This window comes from Labrus bergylta, chromosome 13, assembly GCF_963930695.1.
Source record: "Labrus bergylta chromosome 13, fLabBer1.1, whole genome shotgun sequence".
Lineage (NCBI taxonomy): Eukaryota > Metazoa > Chordata > Actinopteri > Labriformes > Labridae > Labrus > Labrus bergylta.
The window spans coordinates 14,637,456-14,657,151 of NC_089207.1; the positions used below are offsets into that span (position 1 = coordinate 14,637,456).

General features: G+C 38.9%; 1 protein-coding gene across 2 annotated transcripts in view; it reads left to right on the forward strand.

Annotated features, from left to right (window-relative positions):
• pard3bb (par-3 family cell polarity regulator beta b) overlaps positions 1–19,696 on the forward strand; it is a 217,342-nt gene that overhangs the window by 28,362 nt on the left and 169,284 nt on the right. For both annotated transcript variants that reach the window (XM_065961879.1, XM_065961878.1), the window contains exon 3: positions 12,712–12,865. In XM_065961879.1, coding sequence (XP_065817951.1) covers positions 12,712–12,865 — 154 coding nt within the window. The remainder of the gene's footprint in view (positions 1–12,711; positions 12,866–19,696) is intronic.

Here is a 19,696-nt window from a genome sequence, read left to right on the forward strand (position 1 = left end):
AAAAATCTGAAATACTTTTTTTTAATCCCAGGTGGAAATCTTTGGAAAACAAGAGAGCATTTGATGCTGCTTTCGTTTTTTTTGTAAATCTTGTGAATATTGATCTTTTTGTTTGTTTTTTATAAAAACGTATGAATTTTACAAAAAACTAAATCCAAAAAAAGGATCCTGTTAAAGATTTACTTACTACCTCTCACCTCAAGTCATCTAAGAACAGTCTCCACATCTGCAGAGGCTGCAGCCCTGGACGCATGAGCTGAAGGTTCTGCACCTGGTCCCAGCCCCATTTCTTACCCCACTCTCTCCCCCTCCCCTTTTAACTTCAGCTAAAAAAGGCAAAGACAAAAAGATAAGTAGGGAGAGCCTAGCAGCAGGAGGAAATTCTCTTGAAATTAAAGATTAGATATAATGGTTTCAATCCAAATAATTATTTAGTTCTTGTTGATGAGAAGAGTCATATCAGGTAACATTATGACACCTTGCAGATTTGCATGGCTGAAGAACAGCTTTTATAGCACTGCTGTGAACAGCTACAGTCCTGCCAGTCTCATTCTGTAGTTCATAATGGTTACACTGGGACAGCATCATTTGCTGCTTGATCTAATGACTTTAACGCCTCTAGTCAGAGCCATTTAAGACTTTGAAGGTATTCTGCACATTGCTCTAGCAAGCCTTTGACTGTTTGAAGAAAATGTGTTGAAATCTACCGCAGAGATTGAAGGCTAATGTGAATCTTGAGGTTTTGTACAGTAGCTGTGTTTTGGCCGCGTGTAGTAGTCTGTAATAAGGTGGCTTGTGCATTAAAGGACACATCGTTAAGTGTCAAGGTGGATTTGATTCATGGTCTTAAGAATATAAGATATGATCTTTTAGGTAGACTAATGTAATCACTCTGTTAGCTATGAGCTTTAGTCCTCACCTCAATCACAGCGATGTTAGAAGGACCATCTCTCATGTCGACCTTTCACCAAAACTGCAGTGTGTGTGTGTGTGTGTGTGTGTGTGTGTGTGTGTGTGTGTGTGTGTGTGTGTGTGTGTGTGTGTGTGTGTGTGTGCATGCAAGCCCTTAAATGTTTAAATGTGAATGTTTCCGGGAGAGACTTATGTTGTAAATCCATCACACACGTACACACATGCACACACACAAAGCAGCTAGACGTTAGCAGAAAGATTTACATACATTGACAGAGTAATGCGCTGGGTGGTGAGAGCTTTATGAGGAGTGAACCCGTCCCTAAATGTGTGTGAGTGATGATAACAGGCTCATTTAATTGCCTTAACCCAACACATACACACAAATATACACACCTAGATCATCAGTTCACTGAGTAGGCGTCACATCATTTCTGTCATTCACCTTGAGGAGGTGGAAATAAGACAGTTTGATGGAAGGATGGCAGAAAGAAAGAAAATGAACTGCAGCTCAGCTAACTTCAGCTCAGCTTCAGAATTTAGACTAAAACTTTGTCATGGAACAACTTTACTTTTTGCAAGGAACAACTTTAAGAGTCTTTATATAGTTACTGCCTGAAATGTACAGCTAAAATTAAGCCCAACTGTTGGGGTCATCCAGCTGAAGGGGTCAGAATCGCAACATGACTCGCGATAGAATAGAATTGGATACGATGCTATAAGATTTGATATGATCTTGGCCCAGGGTGGCAATACTATCATGATTCAGCGATTCTTAGTTATTTGCCAGACAGTTATTTAATGGTGCATACCAAATCTGGTTTACTCAAGACTACAACATGCTCTAAAAAGGTAAATTGCAGCCTTAATATCGTCGTTGCAATTTGGTGTCAATTTCACATTGTATCACTCTTCATCTCTTAACTTATTTTTACTGCTGTCCTACATTATCCCTCTGTCTTCTTCAAGGCACATTCAAATGTTTCAGAAAACATTTCAATTTGCTTCAAATGTAGACACCATCGTTGAAATAAAACAACGGAACAAGGCCTCTTCATCTTGTCTGTCGTCCCCCGTGGTCTCAAATAGGAAACTAAATGTTGACAGCTAGCATAATTCATTTAGCAGAGTATCATTAGGGCTATGTCTACTCTTAAAGAGCCCATATTCTGCCCTTTTTGGGGTTCGTATATTTAATCTATGTACCTACTTTTGTACGTTCACAATAGCTAAAGTCTGAAAAAAGTGTCTGTTTTCATGTACTGCTCCTCCTTGCTCCCTCTACGCTCTGAGTCCGTCAGCTGCACTCTGTTGAGCCCCCACTGTTAGACCCCACGTGGGCCAAGTCTGCTCTGATTGGTCTGCCGATCCGCTCTGTCGTTATTGGTCAGTTGCTCAGCACACGTCTCGGAAATGTCAACATGAGCTGCTGGGCTTGCCACAACGAGGGCTTAGATCAGTGATCTCACACTGACAATGACGTCGCACTGACAAATCTTTATCGAGGGGGGCTAGAACTGAGCGTTACATGCGGCTAATGCTACAGCTAACAGGAGGATGTAGGAAAAAATGTAGGAACATTTTTGCACATAGATGTGCCTAAACATGCACAGGACACTTGGAAAACACACTAAAGCGCATATAAAACCAGAAAAAGCATAATATGGGATCTTTAATAATCACCAACATGTTGATATGTAAAGACATGACATAATGTGATATTTTGTAGGATCAACCTATGTTAAAGTAAATGACATTTGAGAAAGACAAAGTGTTCATAAATCTGCACAACAACACTGTTCTTCAAACCATTTTAATCATACACACTAACAGGAATATAAATGTAAAATATGCTGTACATTAGATGCAATGAGCTTGTGTTGAATACTCTTGAATACTGAATACTGAACTATATAAAAAGAGTTGATCCTGTGTGGAAGACACACACTTGACATAGACTTTTCTTTTTCAAGTTGCTGGGTATTGACTTAGCCTGAGTCTCCATTTTCAGTATTTAATTGAGGTTTTCTTCATTAAAAACAGTAAATAGTGTTTTTTTTTTTTTTTTAATTCTTGGTGGTTGAAAGTGATATACGATTGATTGCTTTCCTTCAGCTGTGAAGAAGATAAGCTGCCTGGGGGTCAGAAGACAGCCCTTCAACAGTTAACCCCATGATCCCCAGAGGGGTTACAGATTAGAGACATGTGAATGGTTAAATTGTCAATCCTCTAGAGTATAGAACAGGACTCTAACCCCCACTAAGCCTTTTTTTTAAGTATCCTAAGTTTTCAAAAGTTACACTGAGTAAAAGCATTATCCATTTACTACTCACCATAAAAACTCATCCCTAAGTAACAGTTTTTATGTTCATTATATTGGTCCTGTGAAGGCTCACAAAAAGTGAAATAGAAGTTTGTATGATACAATCTATGCTCTTAATTCTTGTAAATGTGTGTAGATCATTGATCCAGGTTTTGGTATGTCAGCTGACAGTTATTAATGCTTTGCACTTTGACATGTTAATCTTCAAGTAATCACCACCAAAACACTTTTGTGTGCAAGTGTGAATCTGTGCATGGAAGTGTGCAAGAGAAAAACATGGTGTGTTAAGAGTGTGTGAGGCCTAATCAGTCACATCTGACAGACACGCAAATCCTTGTTCAAAAGCCACTCAGACGTCCATTGTTATGTTGAGAGCCAGTTGAATGAGATAAGATGCTGGAAAGAAACGAGTGAAGGAAGGACACCAAAGCTGGATAAATGAGCTTCCAGGGGATGTGAGAGCAGACTAAACCCTGATGTTGCTTTGAGTAATGCAAAGCACTTAAACATCGATTTTAAAAGTTATCCCATAACATATCACTGTTGTTGTTCACAAAAAAGTAAAAGTACCTCAGTGTTTCAACTTGACAATGTTAAGAAGGTCATGAATATAGGATACCTTTAGTTGGCTTGTGGAAGAGCATGCAACATGAGGCCCTTGGGTTTTGAATGCATTTTGGGAGTAACATTTAAATATCCAAGAAGCCAATAAGGCCGCTTACATCACAACAATGCCTTTAAGGTCACATATCATCGTCCTTTTCAACCAATTTTAAAAAGTCTCAGAGCTCCCCAAAACATGTCTGTAAAGTTTCTTGTTAAAAATCCACTCTGATCCTGTATTTGATCATGCCTTTAAACCCCTCTATTTCAGCCCTGCTCAGAACAGGCTGTTTCTATGTCTGTACCTTTAAATGTAAATGAGCTGCAGTGTTTCCCCTACCGTTATATTAGGGGGGCGGCCCACCTAGGGGAAACACTGAGCTGTGTCTGACCACGCCCCCTCTCTGGAAGGGCTTGGGTGGCTTTGGCTTTCTTGCTCCATGCCTTATTGTTTTACGTTGTGAAGGCAGACTCAGAGGGCAGAACAAACACCTAGCTGTGGGAGTGTCACCCACCTGGGGTAGGGGTTACTGCCCTTTGTGATGTCTAGAAGGGAAAATCTTCAAACAGCACACATTTTATGAAAACTGGAGCAGGCAAAAGACAGAGAAGATGGACTTTTCTTATAACTGGAGGTTTTGTAGACAGACTTCGGACACATTTTAGTGTTAGGAACATTTTTAGTCCTGGCCTTAGTTACACTGTCATTCTGCAGAAAATATTAATGGATTTAAAATGCAATGTCACTGCTATGTGGAGGCGTACAACCATGTGCGAGTTATCCTAGATATGCTGTGCATCAATTGTGAATTATTTCATGAACATAACACAATTATTCTAAATTCCAAATGTATATTATTTAGCCAAAATCAATACACATACTCATTTACTCCTTCTTTCCCAGTGAATGAAGCCTTTTCTGGTTTATGGGTGATGTCTTTGAGACTACTATTACTGGTTCATAGAGAATATGGCCGACACAGAATGTGTCCATCTGTGCAACTGTGTGCCTCCATAATGCTGTTCCATATGGCCAAGTGTGGTCCACACACAGCCTCAGGGAGGCAGTGGTAACACATGTACACTTGTACACACAGACTCCCTTCCTCATGCACAAGCATACATAGATACATACTTATATTATAAAGGGGAACAAAGTCACAGACATGCATGTGCAATAATACAGTTGCAGGCACACAGACAGAATATCTACCTGGCAAAGGAAACAGAAGTTGTTTGACAGATACTGTAGTCTACTACTGTAGTTGTTTGGCTGCTGCTGAGACGGATGAAAACATTTTGACAGTGACTATTGTTTGTACTTTCCCTATTTCATAATAATATGTCAATAAAATGTATTTCATTTTGTACTTAATAAGGCATTCTTGCTCCTTCCTCTCTGTGTAAAACAGTCTGTGTTCTGTGTCTGTGACTCTGTCCTTAAATGTCTGTGTTTCTGATACCTCCCACTGTCTCTGTCTGCCATTAATCTTTTTCTTCCTTTCTGTCCTGTCTGGACTTCTAATGCTTTACTGAGAGGTAAGATGACAGGTGATCAATAGAGGGGCGACCCACACACACACACACACACACACACACACACACACACACACACACACACACACACACACACACATACACACAAAACCTGCACTAACACTTTAAACTGCTGAGCAGGTGTATTTTATTCATCCATATTCTCCATACGGAGACAACACCATCCAGATTATCGATTACCATGGCGATGAGTCGATTGTGGCAGAGAGGTCACAGTCAGGGAGCGTTTGTCTTTTTTTCTAATGTGAATGCTTTTAATGTTTGTATGTCAAGCATTCCAGGTATACACATAAAAAAATACTGTTTGTGTTTGACTTTTTTAGAGAGTATGCAGGGGCACAAGGAAATAGAAGAGAGTGCGAGAAAAACAAGGAGAAATATATACGAGGAAAGATAAAACTGTGAGATTTAGAGAGAGTGAGCGCAGGCGTATAACATTCATGTGTTAATCGATAAGCTTTTTGTTGCTTTGTGGGTGTAGCCAATAGAGCAAAGTGCTGGAACATGATGATTTACACCATCTGATTTGTAAGAAACCACCACAACTCATGGGAGAGATACGGACAGTGGGAGCATTAGGGGAGGAATAAAAAACAAAGGGGGAGGGGGGGAAATAGAGGAAGCAAAAGTATAAAGAAGGGAGAGGAGGAAAAAGTGAGAGAATGAAGTGTAAATAAGAGGAAGAGATAGAGAGGAGGGAGAGAGAAGCCAGAGGGGAAAACGGGGCTAAGCAGGAATATCTGCTGATGAAGGATGAAAAGGCCAATGTGTACATAGCCTAGCATAGAAGAGCTCACCTGCCTCAGGGCCCATTCAAATTCTCTTTGTGATCTGCACAATTATTTTTTATGGGCATCCACTAAAATGTGCAAAGCTTTTAAAAAAAATTATTCCTCATGCTAGCTGCACAGATTGCTTCACAGGTGACCTCATCTGCTAGCACTGCAGTGACTCCTTCTAATGGGTGAACCACAAAGAGCTGTAATTATGTCATGAGCCTTAAAAATGCTTTTTTTTTTCCTCCTAACTTTAGGATTACATCAGGGGAATGACGTAATTTGGATATAAAGCCTCTCATCAGGCTTGTAGAGTGTGAGCAGAGTTCAGAAACACATTTAATTTACAAAACATGGAGTTTAATAGATTCTGCATCTACAAATCAGCACTGAGTCATTCTGTGACAAGAGTGAGACAGACAGTTGACGAAGTAATTAAGGCTTTATTTTCTTTTCCACTTTGCTTGCAGAATGTCGTTTTGTTTGGAAAGGAAACACCTGGATGCCACAATAACAGAGAGTAAGGGCCAGTTGTGGTTGGGGTTTGGGGGCTGGCATTTCAGATGCAGCTTCTGTTATGTAGAGCTAGGTGGTGCTGTCTGTCTTTCCACTGCCATTGTGTGAGTTTGTGTCACAGAGTAAACTTGCCTGGTCTCAGCCTTTGGAGGAACAGTTGCATCATAACATCTTTTGTGATATTGAAACTGGAAGAAAATTTTTTCTTTTTTTATAAATGTATTGTTGTATTTGGTGTTCATAAAATAACACTCCCCTCAAAATGTGAAAGCAACACTCAAAGCTGAAATAGCACTGTGGCAGTGCGTTAGCATATTTTGCAGGGTGAGAAATAGACTCTGTTATTTTGTACACCACCTCATGTCTCTAAGTCCACTAATGTATCCACTCAAAACCAGCTGAGCTCTACATAACCTGCCTACAAAATTTGTCTGCATGACACATTATGTCCTGGCTTCACACAAACCTGCTCACACACACATACGATCATTCCACTTGATGGACAGGTGCCATCATGTGTGGCCGCCTCTCCCCTTCAATTTGTTGTTAAGGCTCCACTGATGGAGTGGACATCGTTGAGCCAATTGCTGACTCCTCAAGATGCTGAAGTACACGCACATACATACACACTGTAATGTCATAGATTTTCTTTTATAGTAAGTGGGCATGAATGGAAATCAAAGCTCAGTGGTGCACAGATAGCTTAAGCATTTTTAAAGATTGTGTGCGTGTGTGTGTGAGGGAAAGTGTGTACGTGCAAGGTCTGAGCTGTGTATATTGCACGTACTCCAGTTTATGTGTAACCAGTGAGTAGGCCAAGAAATAATTTAAAAAAATGATTCAAACAGGCTCCTCTTCTCTTGCTTTTATAAAATTCAGGTCAGAATTATACTTGTCAGAAGACACATGTTTAGATATTATCAGTTTTAGCAGCTTATATTGATTTTTTTATGCATTCATTCAATGGATAATTTGCAAGCATACTATTTTTGTAATGTACAACATCGCTAGAAGATTTCCAAATAATCTTTAAAATAGCTTTAATATTTATCCCTATCCATAAGATTTCAAAAATACACATGATGTTAACAGCAATAGCAGGCAAATCGTGTGACATTTTCTTCTTTCCTGTTGTTTTAAACTTTTACTCTGCCTCCCATAGACAGTAGAAAACATGGATGTAATTTTTATGACGTCACCTTATTCTGAAGACGTGTTGTGAAGCCTACCTATGGGGGTCGACAAATTGGAAATGCTGTGTCAGCTTGATTTTCGATCACTCATGAAACAGGCAAAGAGGTAGAGCTGGGGCAAGCTTTAGAGCACCAATATGTAACTTAAAAAAAAAAAAAGTAGTCTCAAATTTGATCTAATAGTACAATAGCTTTCAGTAAGGAGAATGGTGTCTACACCATTTCCACAGTTCCTTGGTAGCCTGCTCTTCGCACTTTGTAAGTTTGGCAGTTGGCCCCGGGGCTTTATGACACATACCACATACCAGTCACATCCCAGACTTCAGCTAGAAAGAAGTCAGTTAGCTCGTCTTGCTACTGTTTGATACAATGGCTAAGGCTGAGAGACGGAAAAGAACGGTTATGGATGAAGCTCTGAAAAAACACGAGAGAGTGAGTGAGCAAGAAGCTGGACAGAAAGCAACAATCCAACAGCAGACTGTACATCCCTGCAGATCTTATTATTCAGAATAGATTGAGTTGTCATATTAGGTTGTGTTGTTAAAGGTGTCATCATTGTCTCAAGTTTAGCAGCTTTACAGGTTGCAGAAAGTTATGTCTCCGCTTTGCACACAAATAAATTGATACAACGATCTTACGGCAAAACGTTTTCTTTTATGGTCGGTCTTCAAGTTGGTTTTATAATCTTGGAACTTACAAACCTATCTCATCTACCATGTAATAGATGTTCCTCTCCAATGTAGCCATTGAGCCATGGCCTATAGATATCATGACAACAGTTGAAAACAAATCCACATACTCAACATGCAAACAGTCTGCAAACATTGCGCTGTAGATACTGCAGAGTCTGCATAATCGGGTAATATTACTGTACCTTGTCAGTTGACATGGTTGTTTGGCTTCTCACAATGTCTATGCCAGGTTGAACATTCTCGGTTGGTCAACAAATGCACGTTGTTCAAGACGGGGAGGCGTAACAGCAATATGTGTGTTTTACGACAGTGCAGTTGCACTCAAAGATAATTGGTGGCCCCACCAAACGGAATTCCTACTTATTGTTGCTTGAAGCCTTCTGGGAGGCAGCTTCAGCGTTCCACCAGTCAGTCAACTCTGTCACACCCCTAAATATGCAAATATATGAATAACTCTTAAGCTTAATTTAATCAAACGGATGGGTTATAAATCATTTAACCCCCGCTCAGTGTGTACAAAACTGAGCTATTTACTGTAATCATGTTAAACTTCCAAATTCAACAATTTAATTATACACACCTTTTAGAGATTGAACTTACTAACTACACTAAAAAAAAAAAGCCATGCTTTATTGATTTAGAGCAGTGGTGTCCAAACTTTTTTTCTTGCGGGCCAAAATTGTCGTGTTAGAATCGCTCGTGGGCCACAGGTTTTGTTTTTTAAAATATAGTTGAAAAAATATTAAGGCTTTGTAGATCAGAATCAAAAGGCTCGCTAAAGAAACCCTTTAAAAAAAGGAAATCAAATATTTTGATTCCTTCGTTCTACTTTATTTGTTTTTTTTTATGTAACGTGGTTCATTTTTTTGGGAAAGGCTTTCTGCATTTAGCTCAGGTCATTAAATGGTTAAACAACAGTCCGCTTGTTTGCAAAAACTTTGCATACGTTTTTTTTCATAGTTTACAAAAAAATGTGGAAAATAGTAAAAGCTGTAGATTTAAAAAAAACAACAACATACATGTTACTGAACATTTTCTACTTTAGGAATATTGTTCAGCCCTTGTTAACGTGAAAAAGGAAAATAAGATAATGTGCCAATCTTAATCAAGGCCTCGGGCCAGAATCTTCTGATTCTTCATTTGAAGTCAAGGGCCGCAAAAAATCCCCTCAAGGGCCACAAATGGCCCTCGGGCCGCACTTTGGACACCCCTGATTTAGAGGTTTTGATTCAGGTTTTTGGGTAAGACCTTTGAATGACTCAAACCTACCTACAGTAAGAGATACTCACCTTTGCTAACCTGTGTAAACACTAGACCACAAATTAATGATGAATATAGAAGGAATTCAAAGGGATTTGAGACTTAAGATAGACATTCAAATAGCTACATCATTACCTTTATGGGCTGAGCCTGATCTGAGAACTTTTTTTCCTGTTTTTGTTTGGAAAATAATCCCAACTCAACACTAACTCATATTGTTTGTGCCATAGTCAGTCTTTGATTTGTAATTCTTCCCAAACCCAAATGAAGAAATAAAAAAACAAGCTTTATTTCTTACTCTGATCCATTTTTCAGCTCACGGCTCACAGATGGATAAAGGCATTTCTACATGAGGTTGTCAGAAACGCGATCAAAGTACAATTTGTGTTTTGACAGTAAGCTGCAACTTGAAAATAAAAACCCAGACAAAATCACATGTTTATTACTGTCTTTATCTCGCAGTCACAGTTGTTGTCAGGAAAGCTGACGAGAAGTAGAATAGCATGAAGAAGTTGCACAGCAGTCTTAGTGCTCAATTGCAAAAAGTAAAAAAAAAACAACTATAATTTACAGACTGAAAAACATTTGTGTCAATTGTACATTTATTTGTCTCAAGTGCTTTCAGTATGGCAATGGTTTTTGAGCCATGAAAAGATACTAGGGGAGTTGGTTGAGGAGAAACAGAGTGATTTCTGCTGAAAATGGACACATTGCAGAGGCACTTGACACAGTGACACTTTTAGACAATCCTAGGTTTCAGGTTTGCTTTTGGTTCGTTCTCTGACATCTTAAAGAGGATTTTTTTCTGTACAGCAATCTTTCAAACTCCTCTCATTATTATCATGATTATTCCCTCTCTCACGCTCTCAATGGCCATTTCTTTGCTTTTTCTTTGAGCTGTCTCACCTCTGTCTCGCTCACCCCTCTCTCCCTCTCATGCTCAGACTGCGGTGTCATTTTGTTTGACAGGTCTTTGAGTCTCCTGTCGAAAAGAACAGAGGCTAAGTCCTCCCCCTATCATCTTGCTGTCTTTCCTTTTTCTCCACCTCCGATTTTTTTTTAAAGACTCAGCAAAGCTATGTTGAATTTGTCTTCCCATTTTTGTTCTTGTAAGTTTTTCAGATGTTCTTTTTTTTTAAGAATCTCTGCCCCCCCATAATGTGTATGTTTAGCCATCTAGAAGTCTTGTTCTACACTCCCTTACATTTAGATTTACGTATTTTTTTACATGTTTGTCTCAATTTTAAGTCGTCCTGACACTAGTGCCAGATATATTTTTCTTGCTTTACTTAAAGATGATAAAAAAAAAAATAGACAACAAGCACTTTTCTAGTGTTCTTTGTTTAATAATTGACCAAAACCATTGACGGAACTCCCAGTCAAAATCTCCTCAAATTATAAATCTGAAATATGAAAAAAACACCTGCTGTAATTCCCTGTTAAAGCAATGGTTTTTTTTTTGCATTTTAGAAATACATTCAAATAATGTTGCTGTTTTACTTTTTTGTGCACAAGAGACAACCAGAACACCACATTTACTTGTGCTCTGGTGTGCACGTTATTCAATTCAATTCAAAGGCTTTATTAGCCTGAACGTTGTCTAGTTTTACTAGAGGCCTTGTATACATCACCAATATTTTAACAATATTAGATAATAGAAATAACATGATTTGAATGTACTGGAGCATTTGAAAGTATGGAACTATAATCTGGTTTGCGCCTGTTTGGAGCAGTTTTATGCGTACTGGAAGTTGTTGGTTCCAGTGTAACAGGAAGCCTCTGGCTTTACTGGTAAAGTCCCCTTTCTTTACTCCTGGCCACCATGCACATGAAACACACATACATAATGATACACACACACACACACCTACACACTCACACAGGTCCATTCAGCTTTTACATGGAGGCCCCTAGAACACTGTGTTGACAAGCTCTATGTCATGTTAGTCTAAACTACATGCAGACTCAGTGCAATACTCAATAGACAGGGATTCAACTATAACACAGTTAGCACTAGCAGGTTGTTGCACATGTAAAGGCCATACCGATGGAGGCAGTTGTTCAGCAGTAGACACACACTCTGTTGCAGGAATGCTGGGCTCCTTGGACATCCTCTATAGTGTCCTCATCCACAAGGTAAAACAGAACCTTTAAGGTCCAAAAGAAGAACAGTTTGTTTGCCTTTTTTTCTGTTTGTTGAAGAAATGTGACCACTTGTTGCGGTCTTTGTCAATGACACTGAACTTCTGAAATGCCTCGTCTGGGAAATGGTTCACACAGGATTGTCTTTTAGTTGATTTTAAGCTCTTTGCTTAAACACAATTACACAATCTTTTTTTTTTTTTTTTTGGGGGAGAATTTAAAAAAAATGACTGATGTTTGATCATTTTGCAAGTAAGACTTGTCAGTGTTTGTTATGGGAATCTTCAATCGATAGCTTCTTACATTCTTCATCATAAATGTTGCCTCTTTAGTGTTGCATTTCTCTTTATTATCTAAGTGAGTAGCAGCAAATGAAGAGAATTGAAGTGGCTTAGAGAGAAGAAATAAGCAAAGAGAAAGTTTCAGTGTCTGCGAGAGAAGTATGATTTATTGGAATAGAGTTCCTGCTGCTTCACTCGGATCAAATCATTTGTTGGAAATGGAATAATATATGAACTAATAGAAGAAAGGTGAGGATGGGGAATGGATGAATACATTTTCCTTCTATGTGCTCCTTTTGACCTTATTTCAATTTTTGGTTCGAAATGAAGTCTTTCATTTATCCATTCAAAAAAAAAAACTGTGTTAAGTGAACATAATGAAGGAAAAGAAAGGAAGAAATTATCAAAAATTAACAAAATAATAAGCTGTATTGTGTCTTTGTTTTTTTTCTGTAGCTGATGGCGGTGTATGAGGAGCAGGAAGCCCAGCAGAGGGGTGTGGCTAACACAAATCTCACCCCCAGCCCTGACCTCTACCAACCAGAGCTCTCTGTCTTCCAGCCAATCGCAGGAGGAGAGATTGAAGTCAACTCCTCAGCCCTCAAGTCCAGTAAGTTACCTTTTCCTTTATTTGAATGAGTCAAATTGTGTCAACACTGTGTGCAGGACAGGTGCTGAAGTCACACTTCTAGATTTGCATTTTCAAGAAAGGGGAAGTACTTACTATATCTAAATGTATAGAATAGGGGTGACCCCTGTTAATCAGAGCCTCAGTCGACTGCCAGTCTCATAGTTGAGCACAAGGATAATTCCCTATAGCTATATGGGGGTGTTTACACTAATGTGTTTCTTTTCTCCAAATAATGAATGACTCATAGTCTATCTTGTTATGAATATCACCATATTAATACTTTTAATGCAGTTCTGAAAACCACTCATTCTTTAAATCAATCTCTTTAGTGCGTGCATGAAGATATCACCCAGAGGTGTTGATGAAAGCAGTATATCCATGTGTGTAGAAAAGGCTAAATCTTGTAAATCCTTAGTCGGGTACAGGCCTAAGCAAATACATGTTGGTTCCCTGTGAAACCCTCAGAGCTACATGGGTCGTTACCTGCCCCAACCTTGCCATGTGACATTTTAAATCCTTCTTAACAAGCCCACTCCCCAAATACAATTATAGGATATTTGAAGGTTTAGAAAATGGTTGCACTTAGTTTAAAGTGAGGGATATTTGATTATCTATTTACAGGAGATTAACTTGAGAATGTTCTGAAAGTTTTACAAATTGTTAAATCATGAATTCATTTGACAGCTAACTTGTGCAACAACCTTTATTCTTCTCTTTAGAAAAAGAGCAGTGTGCTTTATCAGATATAGTAGGTTCTGTCATCGTGAATTGCATCACCAAACAACTTAATTGGTCTTAAGTAATACGTCCATAAAGGCAAGACAGACTTTCTTAACTCTGGCAAGCAAAACTGTTCTGTGCCCGACCCTGTTGCCTCTCCAAACTCCAAATTCTCCAGTACTTCATTGAGCGTTTACTACGCTTTGACTCTGTTATGAAGAGGTCATAACTCCAAATTAAGTTGTACTTTAAAGGAGAATAAAGTTGTTCTTTTTTTACTCAACTTGTTGCTAAAGGTTTTACCTCTCCTGACTTTGTTCCCTTTCTTACACGGCTCATAAGAGTTGTGCCAGATGTCTCTACTTTCAGATGTCTTAAGTTTTATTGAAACATGTTTTTTTTAATGACTCCTCTGACCTTACAAAAAAACAAGTGCCTCTAGGAACACCTGTTTTTACTGTTTTTGTTAGCTCTCAGGCAGTGCATAAAAGTGTCAATGGTACAACTAGCTTTAAACGAGAAGCAGGTACAATGGGGCTGACATTTGACTCGCTGGTTGAAGTGGGTGAAGGATAGCAGTGAAGAAGTGATAGGAACAAGATGTGGACAGCTGAAATGTTGGCAGCACTGTCTGAGATACAGAAGGATAAGGGGATGAAAGAGAATCATAGCAGGAGAAAACACAGGAAGTGCATGTATAATGTCAGGCTGTAAACTTTAGTGTTCTCTAGCATCTGCTTACTGTTACCTGAAAAAATCCTGTCTGAATGACCTTTTTTCCTCTTTGCCCCCCCCCCCCCATCTCTTTACCTCTCAGTCATTCTCTCTTTCTTTCCTGGTTTCCCTTTCCCGTCCTTCACTCATCTGTGTCTGTCTTTTCTCAAGTCTAGTGCTCGTCTGGTCGAGCTCTACTGTATATTTGAGTGTCAGAATGCTAAGAGCTGCCACAGTTTGTCCAGATTTAATTTTGTCTTAACAAAACAAACCATGTGGATGATGGATTGTGTGTATGAACAGTCTGCCAACGCCTATGCATTACTCCCAGTTACCTCCCGCTGTCGGATAATCATGTATTCCATTTCCTTTAGGTATGAATTGTAGACTCTGCGTCGTTGCATAGTCTGTCCTGCTGAATACTTGACATTTAAACACAGTATGTTGTTTTCTAAATGTCATTAATTTGTCAAAGGAAGTGTTACGATGCTAAACAATCTACTGTGAGTTGCAGTGAAAGCGTGATTTATTCCTGTACACTCTATTGTGCTTGAAGATTCACAGTGTGCTAAATTCAGGGAATTCCATGTTGCATTAAAGGCAGAATATGTGATTTTTTTTTTTGATCCAGCCGATGTCGCCCTTTAGCACCAGCATGAAACCAAAACAACTCGCGCTGCATTGTTGTGTTAGCATGCTAATGCTAGCGATCTTTATTATGCTCGTATCTTCACACTGCATGTAAATTTACCTGAAATGACCGTGACCTAGAAACGCTTACGAGACATTCAATTAAGCAGTGAGTACATGTATGTTATTCTTCTCTTCTCTAGTCCCTCAGTTAAACAACTTTTAAACGCGAGGGGATGAGCTGGCCGGCCGTCCCGGCGATGTAAACAAACTGAAGATAGAACACGTAAAACTCAGAAAGCATCACAGACAGCGGGACTCGGGTGTCACACTCATTGTAGACAGTCATGACTCACAGAGTTATTTTCAGAGGGTATGTAATACATCCTTTCGTATCTCCGTTTCTTAAACCCAATTTCCCATTCTGTATACGTCACAGTAAAAATCACAATGGTTTTGGCTTCTGTGGATTATACAATAACAGAATTGACATTTCAGCCTGTTAGATCTTCTAAGGTTGTGATAGTGCCTCATGGGCTGTATGATCCAGACACTGTTAAGACAGGAAGTTTAGTCTCCTTCAGTATGGTCGCCCGTCGCTAGGGATAAGAAGTAATGTGTGACTGTCATGGTAGATTAGAGGTACTGGAGGAGCTCTGGAGACTATCTCTGTCAGAGTGAGAAGGCCAGGCTGAGGTCGCTATCACTCTTTTTAATGTTTTACATTCACTCTTATTATTATTTTTTCTCTCTTAACTTGTGTCAAGTCTCTTTCTCTTTGTCTCTTGCTCATTGTTTCTGCTTCTCATTGTCCTTTTTTGTCTTATGAAATCCTCTATTGTCTTTCTTTTTTTCTCACACCACTTTGCTTTGTGTTACTCTCCTTTCTTTTCAGATTGTCTTCATAGTTTAAACTTCTTTTTTTTACACTCTTTTGACTATTACTTTCTTTTTTCATACAGCCTCTATCTCTCTTCTGCCAAGTTCTTTTCTTATCTAAAGGAAGTAGTTGAAGATGCTCAAAATGAACAATTATAGTGCTGAACTGAAAGGCTTCATAACTGAGTATCGTAGTGTGTAAGCGGTACACTTACTTAAGTCACCTTTGCGTAATACAGGGGATGTAAAGTTGTGTATTACAATGACGTAGTATACATAATCACAGGTCTGGCTGTGTAATTTAGACAGTCAGAAATAGTTTTTTTTTTTTTTTACCTTGTTCTGTGATGTTGACTGGGTGTGTTTCCCTCCTTTGCCTGGTTTGTTTGGACATATACATACACATACAACACAGGAATTGTACTCCTCTGCAGAAAAAAAACAAACAATTCTCACTTCACACTTAAATAGTAGTTCTATAAGCAGGAGCAGCAGCAGCAGCAGCCTAGTTGTAGAAGTAGTAGTAGAAGTAGTATGACTACTACGCAATTTGGATTACAACTGATACTCATCATAAAAATAACGATAGGCTAACGTTACTCACTGTCTCCATCCAATTCAACATCAGCACAGTGTCACGGGACTCGACAATATCTACTGGTTCAACAACTCTTTTAGTTCCAAGAATTTTGTTCAGCTTGTGTTACCAAGGCAATCTGTCCCTCTCATCACTAGAATCTCCACTTTCGCCAATCTGATCTCGTACTCATAGGTGTTATAGTTTAAAGAGCCAGGCTAAGCCAAACGTATCTGTGATTGCCGTAAAAATAAAAATGTTGTTACAACACTATTTAATTATTTTTTTGTTGGGTTAACTACTTAACTAGCATCTTGGAGCTCTCCAACAATGCAAAGTGCAACTAGTACACATATTATTTGATTACTTGCGCAGTGAGAAAAGGAGGCTGTGATGTAATGTCATAAGAACAGTCTTGCGCTAGTCGGTGCTCTGGCCAGCTTTACACAACACAAGAACGACATTAGAAAAATGCATCCATGAAGATTGCATCATATGAATCGAAATTCGAGACAAATGAGCTATAGGGGTGAAAACGCCCTTTGACATGTCTCAGGATGAAAAGTAGGGGTGTCTAATACAATGATGATGGCTGTTTTCTGTAATGCTGCAACAGTTTCAGGCTCACTGGGACTCTAAAGGAGAATTTGAGCAGGTTATTTGTAACACTTTTGATTTCAAACACCCTTTTATACTACAACATAGTAGTATTTATGTATTCTTAAGTCAGTGATATTTTGAGAAAATCATGGACAAATGAGGCTTTTGTTCATTTAACATTCAAGACTAAAATGTGCAACAGAACTGAATTGCATCCTTTGAATCTTCTAATGAAGCATGCAGGCTTGTTACTGATTTTACAATAACAACTATACAAGACAATGTCAAGTCTCATATAATGCTATCAATACTACATTGGCATTTACGGTGTAGCACTATATAGTGCTATTAGTGGAGGAAAACAGAGGATAGTGGGTTTACTACTTGATGCAAAATGATATTGCATTCTGCTAAAGCAATCTGATATAAAAAATATTGATCCCGGAAAATCTACCAGACAGAATAGTAGTCCCCAGGTAGCCATTGGTCTCCATCTTAATTTGTCATTGAAAGTATACAAATCCTTTCACCTCATATAAAGGAACTTTCCACCAATGTCTGGTCACTTGTCTAAGAGGCCTGCTTGGGAATACCAAGCAAATACTTACATATTTGTACTTCAACTGGTCTTATTCATACATTTTCCTTACCCCTTTTCTTCCACAATTCCTCAATCCATCTCTTTTATCTGTCCCTCACTTTTATGTCTTTTGTCCTCTATCCATTTACCCCCCTTTCATTGCCTTTCTTTGAGGAGATGAATTGATTAGAGGTTTGATGTAATCCATACCCCCCCCCCAGCCGGCCTTAAGAGCACCGAGGGTCCATTTTGTGACAATCAATATTTGACCCTACAAATATCATTTGGCAGGTCTTCTGAGTAGTCTCTTCTCATAAAGAGGTTCCCTCCACCCACACCGCCTTTCCCATTGTATTCCCAGCAGAACTATAGAGGCTAACATGACAATGTTCTTAAAGCACATATGGATTGATGGGGTCTTTGGACTGGGATGGTGGAGTTGGGGCGCGGCAGAGTACCACACAGATCATAATGATAACCTTAAGTAATACATGTTATTTATTTGAATAGCTTTCAGTGGTGTTGACTTTTCAAACCATTTCAGTATTCCTTCAAGCTCCATCAGCAGCGCAGGCCGTAGAGTCGTGTGCTTCATCCATCAGCTTCGGTTAAATGGTGATTTTATGCAGTGGGCTGGTGAAACGTGAAGAGGGAGACACTATCATATGTTACCTACATGCACACAGAGATCTTGCAAACCAGCCCCTGATTGGCCACTTGGACTCATGAACACCAGTGGGTTCACTGAAGGGATATTAAAGGAACAGCTTGTACATTAACTACTAATGCAACAGACTCTCAGATGATCTCATATGGGACCAAGTGAACACATGGAAGGGGGCGCATACTTCAACCCCAACATTTAGGAATTATTTTTTTTACACTATCATATTATGTATTCAAAACATGTCAAACACACACTTAAAATGTCTGGGGATGTGCTGTCTGATGAGTTTTAATGAGCAAAAGAAGAACCCTTTAAATCCTTGGGTTTTTTCACATGATGAACATTTCAGGTCCTTTTTTGATCACATATACCCTTTATCTGTGAAAGGCCACAATCAGGCCTGAACTGGCTCACCGATAGTCTTACTGTTATGCTCTCTGTGTTGTAGTTTCTACTTTTCTGGCTTTCATCCCCTACTTAATGTACTCTTAGCACCAATATCACTTTTTGTATCTTTCATTATAACAAGCTCAAATAGAGAGGCGTCATATTTGTCATAGATTTGGATCTATCTATAGCATACTTTTCTGTAAGCACTACTATTACATCATCAGAAAACTCAAGTATGATCCAACAGAAATCCCCCAAAAGCTAAAGAAATAATCAAGTCATCTAAACCTTAGCACAAAAAATATCGCAAGACATGGATCCTACAGAGAGTATTTACACATTTTCTAACGCTTTAAAGCACAAGCCGGATTTTAGGTTATTACTCTAAATATCTTTGTGATTTTTGTTTGGGTCTGTAAGTATACTGTGACTTGGACCGACGCCTCATTCAAATTGCTATGACAAAGTGGCATTTCATTTTTAAACTTTAATAATATAAAAGAGTTCATTTTCCCTCTCTCTGTCTTTCTCATTGTTCTTTGACACCTGCATGGAAACACACTCTCACTCCTCTTTGTAGCGTTGCAAATAGAGCTCAAGGTCTGCATCTTGTCATCGAAAAGATTATTATTAGACATGAGTTTTGCTGAACTGTGACTCTCTCAAAATAGGCTGCTGTGTGTGTGTGTGTGGGTGTCTCTGTGTTGACACACTGTGCATGTGTAAGAGAAATTTGCTTTTTTTCCTGAAACAATGCAGAGGCAGAATTGATAAATTTCCACCATTCTATTTTCCATTCCCATCCTTCCCTGTCGCTGTTATATGCTTTACCTTGTTAACAGGAAGGAGTCACAGTTTGTCTTATTGGTCAGACAACGAGGATTGATCTTTGTCTTCAGGAGACTAGGAATAAAAGAGAGCTAGATTTGGCTAGATTATTTCTCTGCTATTATAAATGCTGGAAATGTGGTGGTATGTCATCAGTTCCTTTAAAATGAACTTGTTTTAATTTCAACCATGACTCCAAACATTGTCTGTAGCTGTCCATCAGAT